This window comes from Octodon degus, unplaced genomic scaffold (assembly GCF_000260255.1).
Source record: "Octodon degus isolate 3935 unplaced genomic scaffold, OctDeg1.0 scaffold00037, whole genome shotgun sequence".
Classification (NCBI taxonomy): domain Eukaryota; kingdom Metazoa; phylum Chordata; class Mammalia; order Rodentia; family Octodontidae; genus Octodon; species Octodon degus.
The window spans coordinates 12,042,039-12,055,523 of record NW_004524613.1 but is presented as its reverse complement, the minus strand read 5'-3'; the positions used below and the strand labels follow the sequence as shown (position 1 = coordinate 12,055,523).

The 13,485-nt window shown below is 36.7% G+C and overlaps 1 protein-coding gene across 1 annotated transcript in view; it reads right to left on the bottom strand.

Moving 5' to 3' along the window:
* Positions 1 to 13,485, bottom strand: part of Top1 (DNA topoisomerase I) — a 118,617-nt gene that overhangs the window by 27,417 nt on the left and 77,715 nt on the right. The window contains exons 6-8 of the mRNA XM_004630909.3: positions 11,609 to 11,707; positions 9,922 to 9,997; positions 7,419 to 7,525 (exon numbers count right to left, since the gene is read on the bottom strand). Coding sequence (XP_004630966.1) covers positions 7,419 to 7,525; positions 9,922 to 9,997; positions 11,609 to 11,707 — 282 coding nt within the window. The remainder of the gene's footprint in view (positions 1 to 7,418; positions 7,526 to 9,921; positions 9,998 to 11,608; positions 11,708 to 13,485) is intronic.

The window sequence follows — 13,485 nt, the reverse complement described above, 5'->3', positions numbered from 1 at the left end:
TAAATAAATAAATAAATAAATAAATAAATAAATAAATAAAATGGTCACAACATACAGAGAACAATCAATAACATAGTGAACCCACAACCTATATAGTAACAACTGCTAGTATTTTGTTAAATTTTGTATTTGGGTTGAACCATCTCAAAGTTAGCTGAAGATGTAACCCTTCACATATTTCAGCCAAGTATCTCTACATAAGTCTCCCACAAAAGTTTAATACTACTTATTATCGAACAGAGATAAATTTCCCAGTATCATTGTAATCTTCAGTTGGATTAAAAATTCCCCAGTGACCCATGACATTCAAAATGACCACACTCTAATTTGTAACCCATGAATAGGTGTCTTGTTTTCTCTGAAATGGCAGACCTTCTCATCACCTTTATATATTTTGAAAGAATTATCAGATTTATCTTATATGTACAATATTTAGAACTTAACAGATTCTATTATTCAATATTTTTACCTATATTAAGTCTTACAGTACTATGCAATACTTCTGAAGGTAATTGTTTCTACTCACTTATTCCTAGCCCAATATTCTAAACATCCGATAAGAAGTATATGTTTGCTGTAATACTACTATGAAACCAAAGGCTATTCATGCCTAGAGTCTCAGGTACTTCGGAGGCTGAGGCTGAGTGCTGAGGGGTGCTTGAGCCCAGGAGCTCAAAGCCAACCTGGACAACACAAGAACCCATTTCTTCTAAAGAAAAATAGGAGGCTGAGGTAGAAGAACCACAAGTTCAAGACCAATCTGACCAACTTAGTGAGACCCGGTCTCAAAACAAAAAAAGCACTGGGAATGTACGCAGCTCAGTGGTACAGCATTGCCTAGCATATGTATATGGTCCTGGGTTCAACCTCCAGTAAGCGCAAGAGACAACCACAACTACACAACTATAACCCAAGGCTAAAAATCAACTACATTTTAAAAAATAGGCAAAAAACTTTGAATAAAGGTTCTCTAACAAGAGATACAAATGTACCATAACAACCTGAAAAAATGCTCAACTCCATTAATCACTAGGGAAAAGCAAGTCAAAACCACAAATAGATAGTACTGATCAAGATGTCACCAAAACAGAAAATCGCAAACATTGGCTGAGACATGGAAAATGTACTTTAGTAGGAACAGTACAGTCTTGGAAAGCAGTAGGGGAGTTTCTCAGAAAGTTAAACACAGAATTATCACATGACCTTAGGAATTCCAAACCTACCCCAAAAAAAGAAAACCCTCAAAAAACTGAAACCAGGTACTCAAATATTTGTAGCACTGCCTGTAAGTTAAAACAGAAACACCTTAAGATAAAATATAGTACAGACGTATAGTGGAGTATCAGCCATAAGGACACAAATTCCGACACATGCTACAACAGGGATGAACTTTGAGAGTATTTGTGAATGAAGCCAACCACAAAGGAACAAATACTGTATGATTCCATTATATAAGGTGTACTAAATAGACAAATTCATTGTTATGACTTGTATCTACACCCCCCCCCCGCCTCATGTGGTCATAGTTGGGGGTTTTCTCAAAGGTGGCTGAATTATAGTGTGTGTGATGGTGAAATAAAGGATGTGTGATTACTAAATCAGTCTCCTGACTGGATTGGCAACACCCTAATCCCAGTGGCCTAGATAAAAATATAAAGAGGCAGAAAGAGGTTGGTAACAGTTCTCTTACTTGCTTTGATACCCACCAGTTCCATATACCATAAACTGTTTTTCTTCAGCAACGCCCCTTTGCCATGCCACCTCGCCTTTGAGCCAGCCAATTATGGACTGAAGCAGCTACAAACTGTGACCTAAATAAACCTTTCCTCCTTTAACTTTGGGTGTCAGGCATTTTGTCTCAGCATGAGGAGAACTAAGACATTCATAACACAGTAGAATGGTGCTACTAGGAGCTGAGGCATGAGAGGAATTGAGAGTACTGAATGAGTAAAAAGTTTTAGTTCACAAAGCAAAAGGAGTTTTGGAAATGAACCAATGGTGGCCATGGTTGCACAGCAACATGAATGTATGCATATACTTAATGCAACTCAACTGTACATTTAGAATAAGATGGTATCATTCATGTATTTTAAACAGACATTTAATTATTCAGAAATCATTTTCTAACAATTTAGTAACATCTTAAATCTGGAAGGTGCATTAAAAATCTATAACCAATTTATCACTGCACAGATAACAAATTGGCAGAATTTTCCTGTCAGTCACTAATGAAGACAGACCAAAAGGCAGGAACCCACCCAGTCCTAGAGTCTACCAGGACTCTCCAAATGAGAAAGTATTATGTATGCACATACATACTGCAAGAATATTTGCAAAGAGCATAACTACTGTAGTGGGCACAACAGATAAGACTGAACCAAAATCAAATTCCTTTGAGTTAACAAGCACCTTACATTACAGTAAACTTCTTATAATTTTTAACATTCTTAAATAAAGGTCACCTTCTACACACAGCTTTTTTTTTGGCAGAACCGAGGATTGAACTCAGGCTCTTGAGCTTTACAGGCAAGCGCTTATTCTACTGAGCTATCGCCCTGGCCCCACCTTTTTAATTAATTAATTTATTTATTTATGCAGAACCGGGGATTGAACTCAGGCCCTTGCACTTGCCAGGCAAGTGCTTATTCTACTGAGCTAACGCCCTGCCCCCATTCATTCATAACCGGGGATTGAACTCAGGCCCTTGCACTTGCCAGGGAAGTGCTTATTCTACTGAGCCATCTCCTCAGCCCCCTACACACAGCTTTCTGAATACTAATCTCTCAAATTAAAGGTAGTTTCTGATTTGAGAGTTATCAGGAATTTATACTTGTCAAGTTTCTTACCATTATCTTAGGTGGTATTCACAAGTCCTGACTTTCAACAGTAATTCTTTACATTATATTCTTAGCTCACACCACTTTTTCCCTTTGCTAAGACACTTGAAATTCCATTTAGAGTTGAATCTAACACCAGCAATAAGTGCCTCCATTTCTACGTCTGCTTGCAAAGAATCATTTGCTTAGAATTTGGGACTTAGGTTCCAGCAGGTCAGCCATGACAAAAGTGTACTTAACTCAGTGGAAACCCTGTGTACTGCTAAAAATGGTTAACAGTTAAAAATAGAGTCACTTGGGTTAAATAGATTTTCCTAGATGAATCTAAGTATAGTGCCACCACTTGCAACCCAGTCTGAATAGAGAAATATGATGAAACAACAACAACAAAATTCAGGGGAACTGGAGAGCATTTTTCCATCCCCACAATTACCAAAGAAAAGAAAATGTGGGTCAGAGTAAGTTTGTTTTGTTTTTGGTACAAACATAGCTGCACATTTTAAATAAAGATAAAAGAACCACACATCTGTCAAATGTAATGTTTAATGGGATAGCAAGAATACTAAAAATGAAAGTATTTACATTTAAATTTCCAAACTGTGTACTGGTGGAAGTCAGTCAGAACTTCACGCTACAATGGGAAGCCTGAAGTTATGGGTTAGGAATCTATACATTGCTGCTCTGTATTTCTAAAAAACTTTCATTTTGCTTGCCATTAGGCATTGTGCCTGAGAGGAATGCAGAAAGTTGAATAACCAAACTTGAGAAAAGTACGCATTAAAAGCTGCAGAAAAGTAGTACTCAACCCAAACCAACCATCTTTAAAGACTAGCCAGAGCCAGGCGTGTGGTGGCGCATGCCTGTAATCCCAGCACTCAGGAGGGCGAGGGTGGAGGATCACTGCAAGTTAAAAGGCCAGCCTGGGCCACATCAGCAAGTTTAAGGCCAGACTGTACTACAGTGAGTCTCTGCCTAAAACCAAGCCAAGCCAAGCCAAACCAAACCAAACCTAGCCAGCTCATTTAAAAACCAAAACAAGATAAATTAAAGCCACTTCAAAAGCTGTTTTTCTTTTTCCTTTAAATCCTTTTTCCTGGGGCCAGGGAGATGGCTCAGTGGAATGAGCACTTCCCTGGAAAGCGCAAGGGCCTGAGTTCAATCCCTGGTTCCACCAAAAAAAAAAAAAAAATTAAATCCTTTTTCCTTCCTATTCCATTGTGTTCCCCTCACCATTTGAAAAAGAGCTCCCTAATTGCTAATATCTATCCTTTAATTGGCTCTTCGTATTTTGGGTTTCTTTTATAAGAGAAACCGTATGATATTTAAGCTTATGTGCCTGACTTGTTTCATATAACAATATGTTCACACGGTATATTCATTTACCTATAAATGCCTTGAATATATTTTTCTTTATGACAAGAGTAGTACTCCATTATATAGAAATACCACCTTTTCTTAATCCATTTATCTCTTAACAGGCATGGGTATATAGGCAGTCTCCAAAATTTAGCTATTATCAATTGTGCTATTATAAACATAGGTATGGATGTATTACTGTGATACAATCATTCTAACACTTTCAGGAAGCTACCTGGAAGTGGTATAGCTGGGTCAAATGAATTTCTTTTTTTTTCTTGGCCTGCTCAGCCCACCTGGGAGTGGGGCTGGCAGGGCAATGCTGGGGATCTAACTGTGGTCCCTGAGTGCTTGCCTAAGCTTGCCTAAGCAGGCGCTTTAGACTACTGAGCTATCTTGCTGGCCCAAGAGAATTGTTCTTTTTTTTTTTTGGATGCTGGGAATCAAACTCGGGACCTTGCACTTGCCAGGCTGGCACTGTGCTGCTGAGCTATGTCCCCAACCTTGAATTTCTATTTTTAGTTCTTTTAGGAATTTCCATACTGATCTCTATAGTGATTGTACCAGTTTATATTCCTATCAACAATGCAGGGTTCTTTTTGCCCCAGAGCCTCACCAGCATTTGTTAAATGAAGAGAGGATCAAGAGTTAGGAGGTAGCAAGGAGGTATAAGGGACAAAGGATTAAGGTAAGTTACATACATGTACAAACTTCCATGATAAATGCAAGCATTATGTACTATAAACATGTACTAACAAAAGATACATAATAAGAATGAGTAAGTTAAATGACAACTAATGTAGGGAAAAATTCCAAACCCGTATCTCAGATTTAAAGTGTGGCAACACTGATGATAACTTCAATTACAAAAAACAAAGTTATCTTGACTAATTAAAGTTCTAGTTTTCTTTAAAAAAAAAACCAAAAAACAAAGTTAGGTTACTAAACCCTTGAAGGATATCTAATTCTACACACAGAGGCTGGACCAGGAAGTTTTAGACCCAACAAGGATCAAAGTTCCAAAAGAAGGGGAGACAGCAGAAGCTCCTAATGATGAGGAAATCCAACAAACACATCAGGAATCACTATAGAGTAAGAGATGCAACACTGATTCATTACTAACTTAGCATTCTGAGGACTCCCAGCAATAACACCGAATTTACACAAACACTTTATCTTAAAAAACAATTTTATTTAAGGTAATAAAAAACTTTTATTACCTTATGAACAACCTCTGGGAGAGATTACTGAAAACACAGGAGGAAGGAGAGAACAAGAGGGAAAAGGAGAGGAGGGGGAAGGGTGGGAGGAGAGGAAGAGGGAGGAGAAGGGGGAGAGGAGAAGATCACATATCCTTTTGGTTTTTAACTCTGACCTCTGAAAAGGTACCCCATCCCTCTACCCTATGACCTTTATCTACACTTCCTTTTAATAGTATGTCAATCATACAGCTCATCATCACTCTGTGGCCTATTTCTGCTCTGCTACCCCAAACCATTCCCTTCCCTGCTCTTTAGCCTAAGAAGTGCTGGGAACATCAATTTTTTTTGTTTCTTGGTGGGGGGGGGGGGGAGTGGTATTTTTTATTTTGTTTGGTTTTTGGTACCAGATATCAAACTCAAGACCTTGCAAGTGCTTGTGCCACTGAGCTATATCCTTGGCCTCAAACATCACTATTCTAAATGACAAAAGTCACAGAGTAAATGCACACACTGAGTCTAAAGGCCACACACCACACTACAAATAAAGGTTGGAAAGAAAAATGGGAATGGAGAAAACCTTCATTTTTTTTCCTAACCCAATAACATTTACATTTGTAACCTTTTGTTTCTTTAACAAATATAAATAGTATATTACTGATATAATATACAATATGAAAAACAAGCATTAAAATGTGTTGAGCTAGGCATGAGGACACATGCCTATCATCTCAGCTACTCAAAGACACTGAAGCAAGAGGATCACGAGTTCAAGATCATCAGCCTTAAGTAAGCTGGCAAGACTCTGTCTGAAAATAACATTAAGGGGTGGGAATGCAGTTCTTTGGGAGAGCATTTCCTTAGCAGACACAAAACCCTAGATTTAATACCAAGCATTCTCCATCTGGAGAATATATGATGGCACATAGATATCTATTTCAAAAATATGAAGTAGAAAATAAAAATTCTCCATTTAAACACACTTCACAAAAGTAACCAATAATTGCTTGCTGTTAATTTGTTCCGCTGGCTTGTTCCACCAGAGGTATACACATGACTGTTCCATAAGATGGCTTGTATCACTGGTGGTAGAACCTGATCTAATCACTTTTATTGGTCTTTAATAAAATTACTAAAAAGCTGTTTGATGGGATGGTCACACATGCATGGCCTTGTCTTCAACATGTTAAACTGCCCTCCATAAAAACTATCTGAATCTTCACTGACAGAGAGGAGAATGCATTTCTCTTATTCACACTTCTACTTTTAATCCCAATCTGAGAGGAATTAAATAAAAAGATGTTGTACTGATTATTTTTCTTCCCAGGTTTCATGTCTTGTGAAGTTGTAATATTTATTAAACTTTCTTTTTTATAAACTGATCGTTCCTTTCATAGTGACATGAAACTCTGCCGTTCAGAAAATTTCAATTTTGATGTACCAAATTTTAAAAGATCATCAAAAGAGCTTTAAAATTACACAACTACTCACCCAGGTTTTATTGTGGCGGTTTGTGTTAACAATAGGCACTTTTTTCCAACAGGACTTACAAATTAACTTATCCTTCCCTATTAAATTTCATGCATATACAATACCAATAATGAAATGTACATTTTACAGTTAAAAGAACACTGAAAGTTAAGGTAAATATGTTGAACTTGACAACACAATGTAGTATATACTGTACCAAAATATCATATGGCCCCAGAAATGTACAATTTTTATGTATAAGCTAAAAAAATAGTTTAAGTGGAATAAATAAATGAATGAATGTATCTGTACTTTCTTCATATGCTAAATTCCCATCTATATATAAGCTACTTACTTCTACAATGTTTTATGGATGATAGGTAGAATTTAAGCTTTGAGAACCAGTACACTTAGAGATAAAGCTTTCTTTCACTAGGATTTCAAAAACTTATTTTAGATGTTATCCTAGACATTCTTCAATTTGTCCCCAGATTTCTTGCTTAATAAGGTTGTATAATGAAAGTGCTGGCATTTTAACCCACTGCTGAGGTGTTACCATTTCCACTTCTGTTCTTCTTCTTTCTTAGGCTTCTTTTTCTTGTTATCTGACTCAGGAAGTTTTTTCTCTTTATCTTTATTCTTGGGTTTTTTCAATTTACCATCCTATAAAAAACATGGTGAGAAAGAACTTAAATAAGTTCTGATTACACTTTCAGAGAAGTGATCACACTTTCTAACAGTTTTCAGGAGCCATTAGGAAGAAACACTGTAATCATAAAATATTAAAACTGAAAGAGAGAAATAAGGGAAATGGTACCTTTCAAAATAGCCCCAAGAAAAATGAAATTATTTAGGAGTCAATCTAACCAAGGAAGTCAAAGATCTCTATCTATACATTGAAAATTACAGTACACTGAAAAAGGAGACAAAAAGGATATTAGAAAATGGAAAGATATCCTGTGTTTTGGATAGGCAGAACCAGCACAGTGAAAATGGCCATAGTTCAAAAAATGTTAGAACTGGAGAGGATCCGATGTTAAAGTCTTTACTTGACAGATAAATAAAAAATTAGTATTAAATAATGGGAAGGGCCAGCCAAATACCTCAGTGGATAGGCGCAGGGGACCGGGGTTCAATCCCTGGGCCTGCCCTGCTGACCCCACCCCCTGGGGTGCACTGAAATGGCAATTAAAACTGGGCGTGGTGGTGCGTGCCTATAATCCCAGCTCTTGGGACGCTGTAAACAGGTGGATCACTTCATGTCCAATCTAGTAGTGAGACCCTGAACACGCTATAGACCCTTCCCTAAAATACAAAGAAAAAAAAACAAAAAACAAAAAAACTCCAAAACAATGGGGCAGTGCCTTCTGGAGAACATAAATGTGTTAAGCATGTTTGGGAGAAGTTATAAAATGAGCACTTTAATAGTAAATAATATTTACAATTTAGGTTGAAGTACTCCGCAGGAAAGACAAATGTTTTTCAGCTAAGATACTCTCTGAACAGCTTCTAAGGGCATCCAGATGTTCACAACAAGAAATTACTGGTTACACTGTGTCTTCAAGCCCTGAATTGTGCTAATCAGTCATCCACAGACTTCAGAACAACTCACAGAAACTAACAGTAGAAAGAAAGTCAGCATAGCCTGAAAGTGAACTCTAATGATGGACTCTGCCATCTGGCCTCACTGCCACAGTAAGCCTGTGGCACTCACAGTCCTTTAGCCTACATTTTGTTTTTCCTTTGGGGAAGAGTTGCTAAATAGAAAAAAACATGAAGTTAACCATGTTTCAAAGGTATTATTTTATGTAAACAATATTAAACATAAAGGCATCAGATTACATAAAGAGCTCAAATTTTATACTTTGGCCAGCCTATACTGATTACATAAAAATGGACTGACTACTCTGCCAAGAACAAACTAATTCTCAAATACTTGTAATTTTGTAAATTCAGGACCTCATTATTTACAGGTCCTCTAAAGTACTAATACTATAATATGATTTCATTAGAGAGCTTTCTTCTTTCACCTTATGGAGTTAAAGGACAGAAGAATGAGAGTGTGTTAGAGGTTTAGAATCAGACTACATGTGATCATATCCTAGCATTACCACTTAGCAGCCATACGATCTCAGGCCATGGAGCCAACCTATCTATATCTCAATGTCTGCATCTGTGAAATAGGGACAAATGAATGGATACAATTATGGTTGTTGTAAGGATTAAATGAAATGATACCCACACAAAGCATTTAGAACAGTTTCTGGCAAAAAAAAAATTAAGCAACTGTTACATTTGTAAATTATTATTCCTACTATTATGGTAAATTACAATCTTAAAGCTTTCTACCTTTACTATCACTATCTTTACTGTGGTACTCCAACCTACCTTGTACCTTCTTGATACTGTTCTTTTTAAAATATTTATTTTTATTCAGTTGGTATATGGTCTCACTACACAGTTCAGACTCACAGTGATCCTCCTATTTTTAGCCTCCCCAGCACTGTGATTACAGGTGTGCCCACCATGCACTATTTCAGTGGCTGACTCAGTGCGGGACTGGCAAGGCATGCACATAGGGAAGTGAATCCTGGTCCTTGTGCTTGCCTGGCAGGCACTTGGACCACTGAGCTATCTCCTTGGCCCAATATTATCCAAGATGATCTCAATGAGTTTCCCAAAGCAGGCCTCAAACTTGTGATCATCCTATCTCAGCTTCCTGAGTAGGTGGAATTATAGGTGTCCAACAGTATGCTTAGCCATAATTTTTTTTTTTTTTTTTTTTTTTTGTGGTACTGAGGATTGAACTCAGGACCTTGTGCTTGCCAGGCAAGTGCTTATTCTACTGAGCTATCTCCCTGGCCCAGCCATAAAATGTTTGAAAGGAGACAAGCTTTAAATTTCTTGGTCAAAAAGGACTGCACCTTTAGTCTACTTCTCTAGCATGTGCAAGGCCCAGCCAGGGTACAATTCGCAGTACTAAAGCAAAGAAAAGCAAAAAAAAAAAAAGTTGCTTTATGGGAAATATACAACTGAACTCAAACCCCAGAACAACTAACCTCCTCTTCCTCTACTTTTCGTTTCTTCTCCTTTTTAATATCTTCTGTCTTAATTTTCTTAGGTTTGTAATCCACACTAGAAAGGAGAACATGGACATGCAATTAATTCATTTATGACTTGGGACTTCTCCTCCACAAGATTAGGAACCCCCACAAAAAAAAAAAAAAAAACTCCTGGAAGCCTCTGTGACAGGTGAGACTGCTGTTCTTGGCTGGACATTCTATAGTCAGGAGAACAAGAATGAAAAAGTAAAGGCAGTCAAACCAAGGAATAATAATTGAAATTCAAAACAAAACAACTGATACTACACACATCCCTACAAATGAACTGGTGTGGTAGAACATATACACAGAAATCAATGTATACATTTTATTGATCTACAAGATGGAACTATAGAAACTTAAATGCACAGTGCAATGGGTACCACACAGTAATAACTTGCTAGAGAAGAGAAGCAAAAAAACAATGAATACAAACATGAGTTTACTAAGTATTTATTTTTTCCTTCCTATTTTGTAACAAAAAAAATCCTTTACAGATTCCTATAGCATTATAGTTATATAAAACTTATAATTTCAGTTATATAAAACTGAATTTAAGGCCAAGGATATAGTGCAGCAGCGTAGCACCTGCCTGGCAAGACAAGGTCCTGAGTTCAATTCCTGGTGCAGGGGGCAAAAAATTAAATTAATAAAAAGAATTTGGGAAGAACCTGTTCAAAAGGAAAGAAAAACTGGAATGAGAGAAAGGGCAAAATAAGGAAAAGAAAAGGAAAAACAAATACACTAAAGAGTTAAGATAGTTATACTACTACTATTTGCTATTAGTTCATTGAAAAGACTTATGGCTATATTACTTGATTAATTTTTCATTCCTGTATCTTATAATATGTGCAAGTACTTTGAAGATAACAATACTCAATGTACTATCCAGTATTATTGTCTTTCAATCTTGTTTTGAAATTTTACACCACAGTTTTATCTTTTCTTTAAAAAAAAAATTAATCTAATTACATGGAAAAGCAGCATGTTAAGCCCTAAATAACTATTGTGAGAGCAGATTTACTAACTCTATAGACTGAAACTTCACTTGAAATATACTGAGAGGCAAAGATCCCTAGAAGCAATTTAGGTGTAGTAGAGGTCGTGATAAAGTAACTTATATATTGTTCATGAAACCTGTATCATTTGGTATTTTTACTATAGGACTTGCCTGTTTAAAAGAAAACAACTTTAAGATTAAACACTTAAATTCCTTATGAGGGCCAACAAGACAGCTCAGCTGACTAAGCACCTGCTTAGACAAGTGCAGGGACCAGGGTTCCAAACCAAGCACCACATGCTACACCGGCCTGCCCCCGGGCACGCTAAGCTAGCACCAAGTACAGGCATGGTAGTACATGCCTATAATCCCAGCGCTGAGGAGGCTGAAAACAAGACAAGTTGTGTAGCGAAACCTTCTAACATATGTTTAAAAAAAAAAAAAAAAAAAAAAATCATACGAAGTTTCAGTATACTATTTGCTTAGCAAGCTCAACTTTTGTTAATTCCATCAGTCAACCTGTCCAGTAATCCAAATAAACAAATTAATTCACTATATATCACAGAGACATACATCTTATTTATTCTCTAAACATTCCTTTTTACTTTCAAAAGTCAAGGTATGAAGATATGAAGAAATACTCACTCATCCTCATCTCGTGGTCTCTTCAATGGCTTTAGATCCTCTTTAGGAGGAGGAGCAAAATAGCCATCATCTTCAGGTTCATCTTTAATTCGTGGTGGACTAATAAGAAAAAACAAGTGCTGGTTACTAATTGCTAAAACATCTGCATTATATTAAACAATACATGATGAGTATACCTCATTTCAATGAAAGAAGCTAAAATAATAACTATGTACATATTATGCACTATATTTCCCAAAAGCATTTTTTTTATCTAATACTTTTTTTTTCCAGTATAGCTATCTTAGCTATCTTTGCCAGCAGAATCCAAACCACCGTAGGAACAAACCTAATTGTTTCCTTGACTTACATGAGGGATGTGGCACCACAAATGATCTGAACTAATTGGTCTAACATTCCAAAGCAAAAATACAGTTTTTGCTTGCTTATTTATTATTTATTTAGGTACCAGGGATTGAAGCCAGGACCTTGCGCATGCCAGGCAGGCGCTTATGCCTGCTGAGCTTTATCCCTGGTCCTAAGATACAGTTTTTAAAAGGAGAGAAAACAATTGACTTCCCAAGCTTAGTAACACAAAGTTACAAAAATCTGGCAATACAAAAATAACCTAGATACTTGGAAAAATAACTAAATAGACAAAATTACAACAAAAGCAGGGTGTACGCTTAATAAGAAGACAATATAGTCATTCACCTTCCTGATTAGGTTTTCTTATTTTATATACATAGTGCCTTGCTACTGTTTTTATTAAAATTTTGCCTTCTCAACACAAAAGCATGGTCCTGTTAGATAACCATTTTGAACCAAAAGGGAGCAGAAGCAGACAAAAGCAAAGCAAAGCAAAAACAACAAATACCCAAGACCAGCTATCAATGTCAGAATGTTCCTGGAATAGCACATCTCTTCAGAACCTCATTTCTCTATTCAGTACAGGGAATGAATATCCTTACTTGAAGATGCCATCTATGAAGAGGCAAGTCTAAGGCACTGAGACTCAGCTGCAAAGTATGTATATTCACAGTTTTAAGAGTAAACAATATATGTACCTTTTCTCCCCAAAAGCATACTGGATCCCTTTGCTTGGGGCAGAATTCAAGTATTTAAAAAGATTAGCTTGTCCTTACTGTAGTATACTACTTCTCAAATGTCACCTTCTACAGCTGAGCATCCCCAAATACCCAATTACCAACAAAAGCCCTGGAAATCCAGAAACAAAGAAATCCTGTCATTTCCCCAACTAGTTAAGTAAATGCTAGATACTAGGACTGTCATAAGTGAGACTAAAAACATGTGGGACAGGTTACAAGGCCTGAAGGAATACTACAACAATTTACCAGAAAACTACATTCCAGTGAAGCATCTCAATTCTCTAGAAAGATACACCATGAACACAAGTTAGCAAGACCTTTAGCAAAGTGAACATAGAGAACAAAGCCTACCAGGGTGTGTTCTTATTTTAAACCTGAAAATGGCCATGATTACACATTAAATATAAAGCATCTATTTGTATCTTAGTTTGGTGAAAGTCTTATGTAGTCCCTTACGGATTATTAGCCATCAAGTCTCAGTCACTATAAGAAATCAGAATTCCCAGGGCAGTACGAACCACAAAGGCTTCCCAGTTTTTATTATTCCATATTCCTAGAATAGTTACAAAACATACCAGAAGAGGGCAGCTGCTTCACCTTGGCCAAACCACCTATAGTGTATGGCAAAATTTTCAAAATTTGATCAGACCAAACACAATGTTCACAGTCTTAAGCAACCAAAACTCAAAATTCTTTATCCTATTCATGAATGTGAATTGTCTGCAATAAACTCACTCTGTACTTTGATGGGTGCAGTAAGAAAATAGCATCCCAAATGTCTATATATAT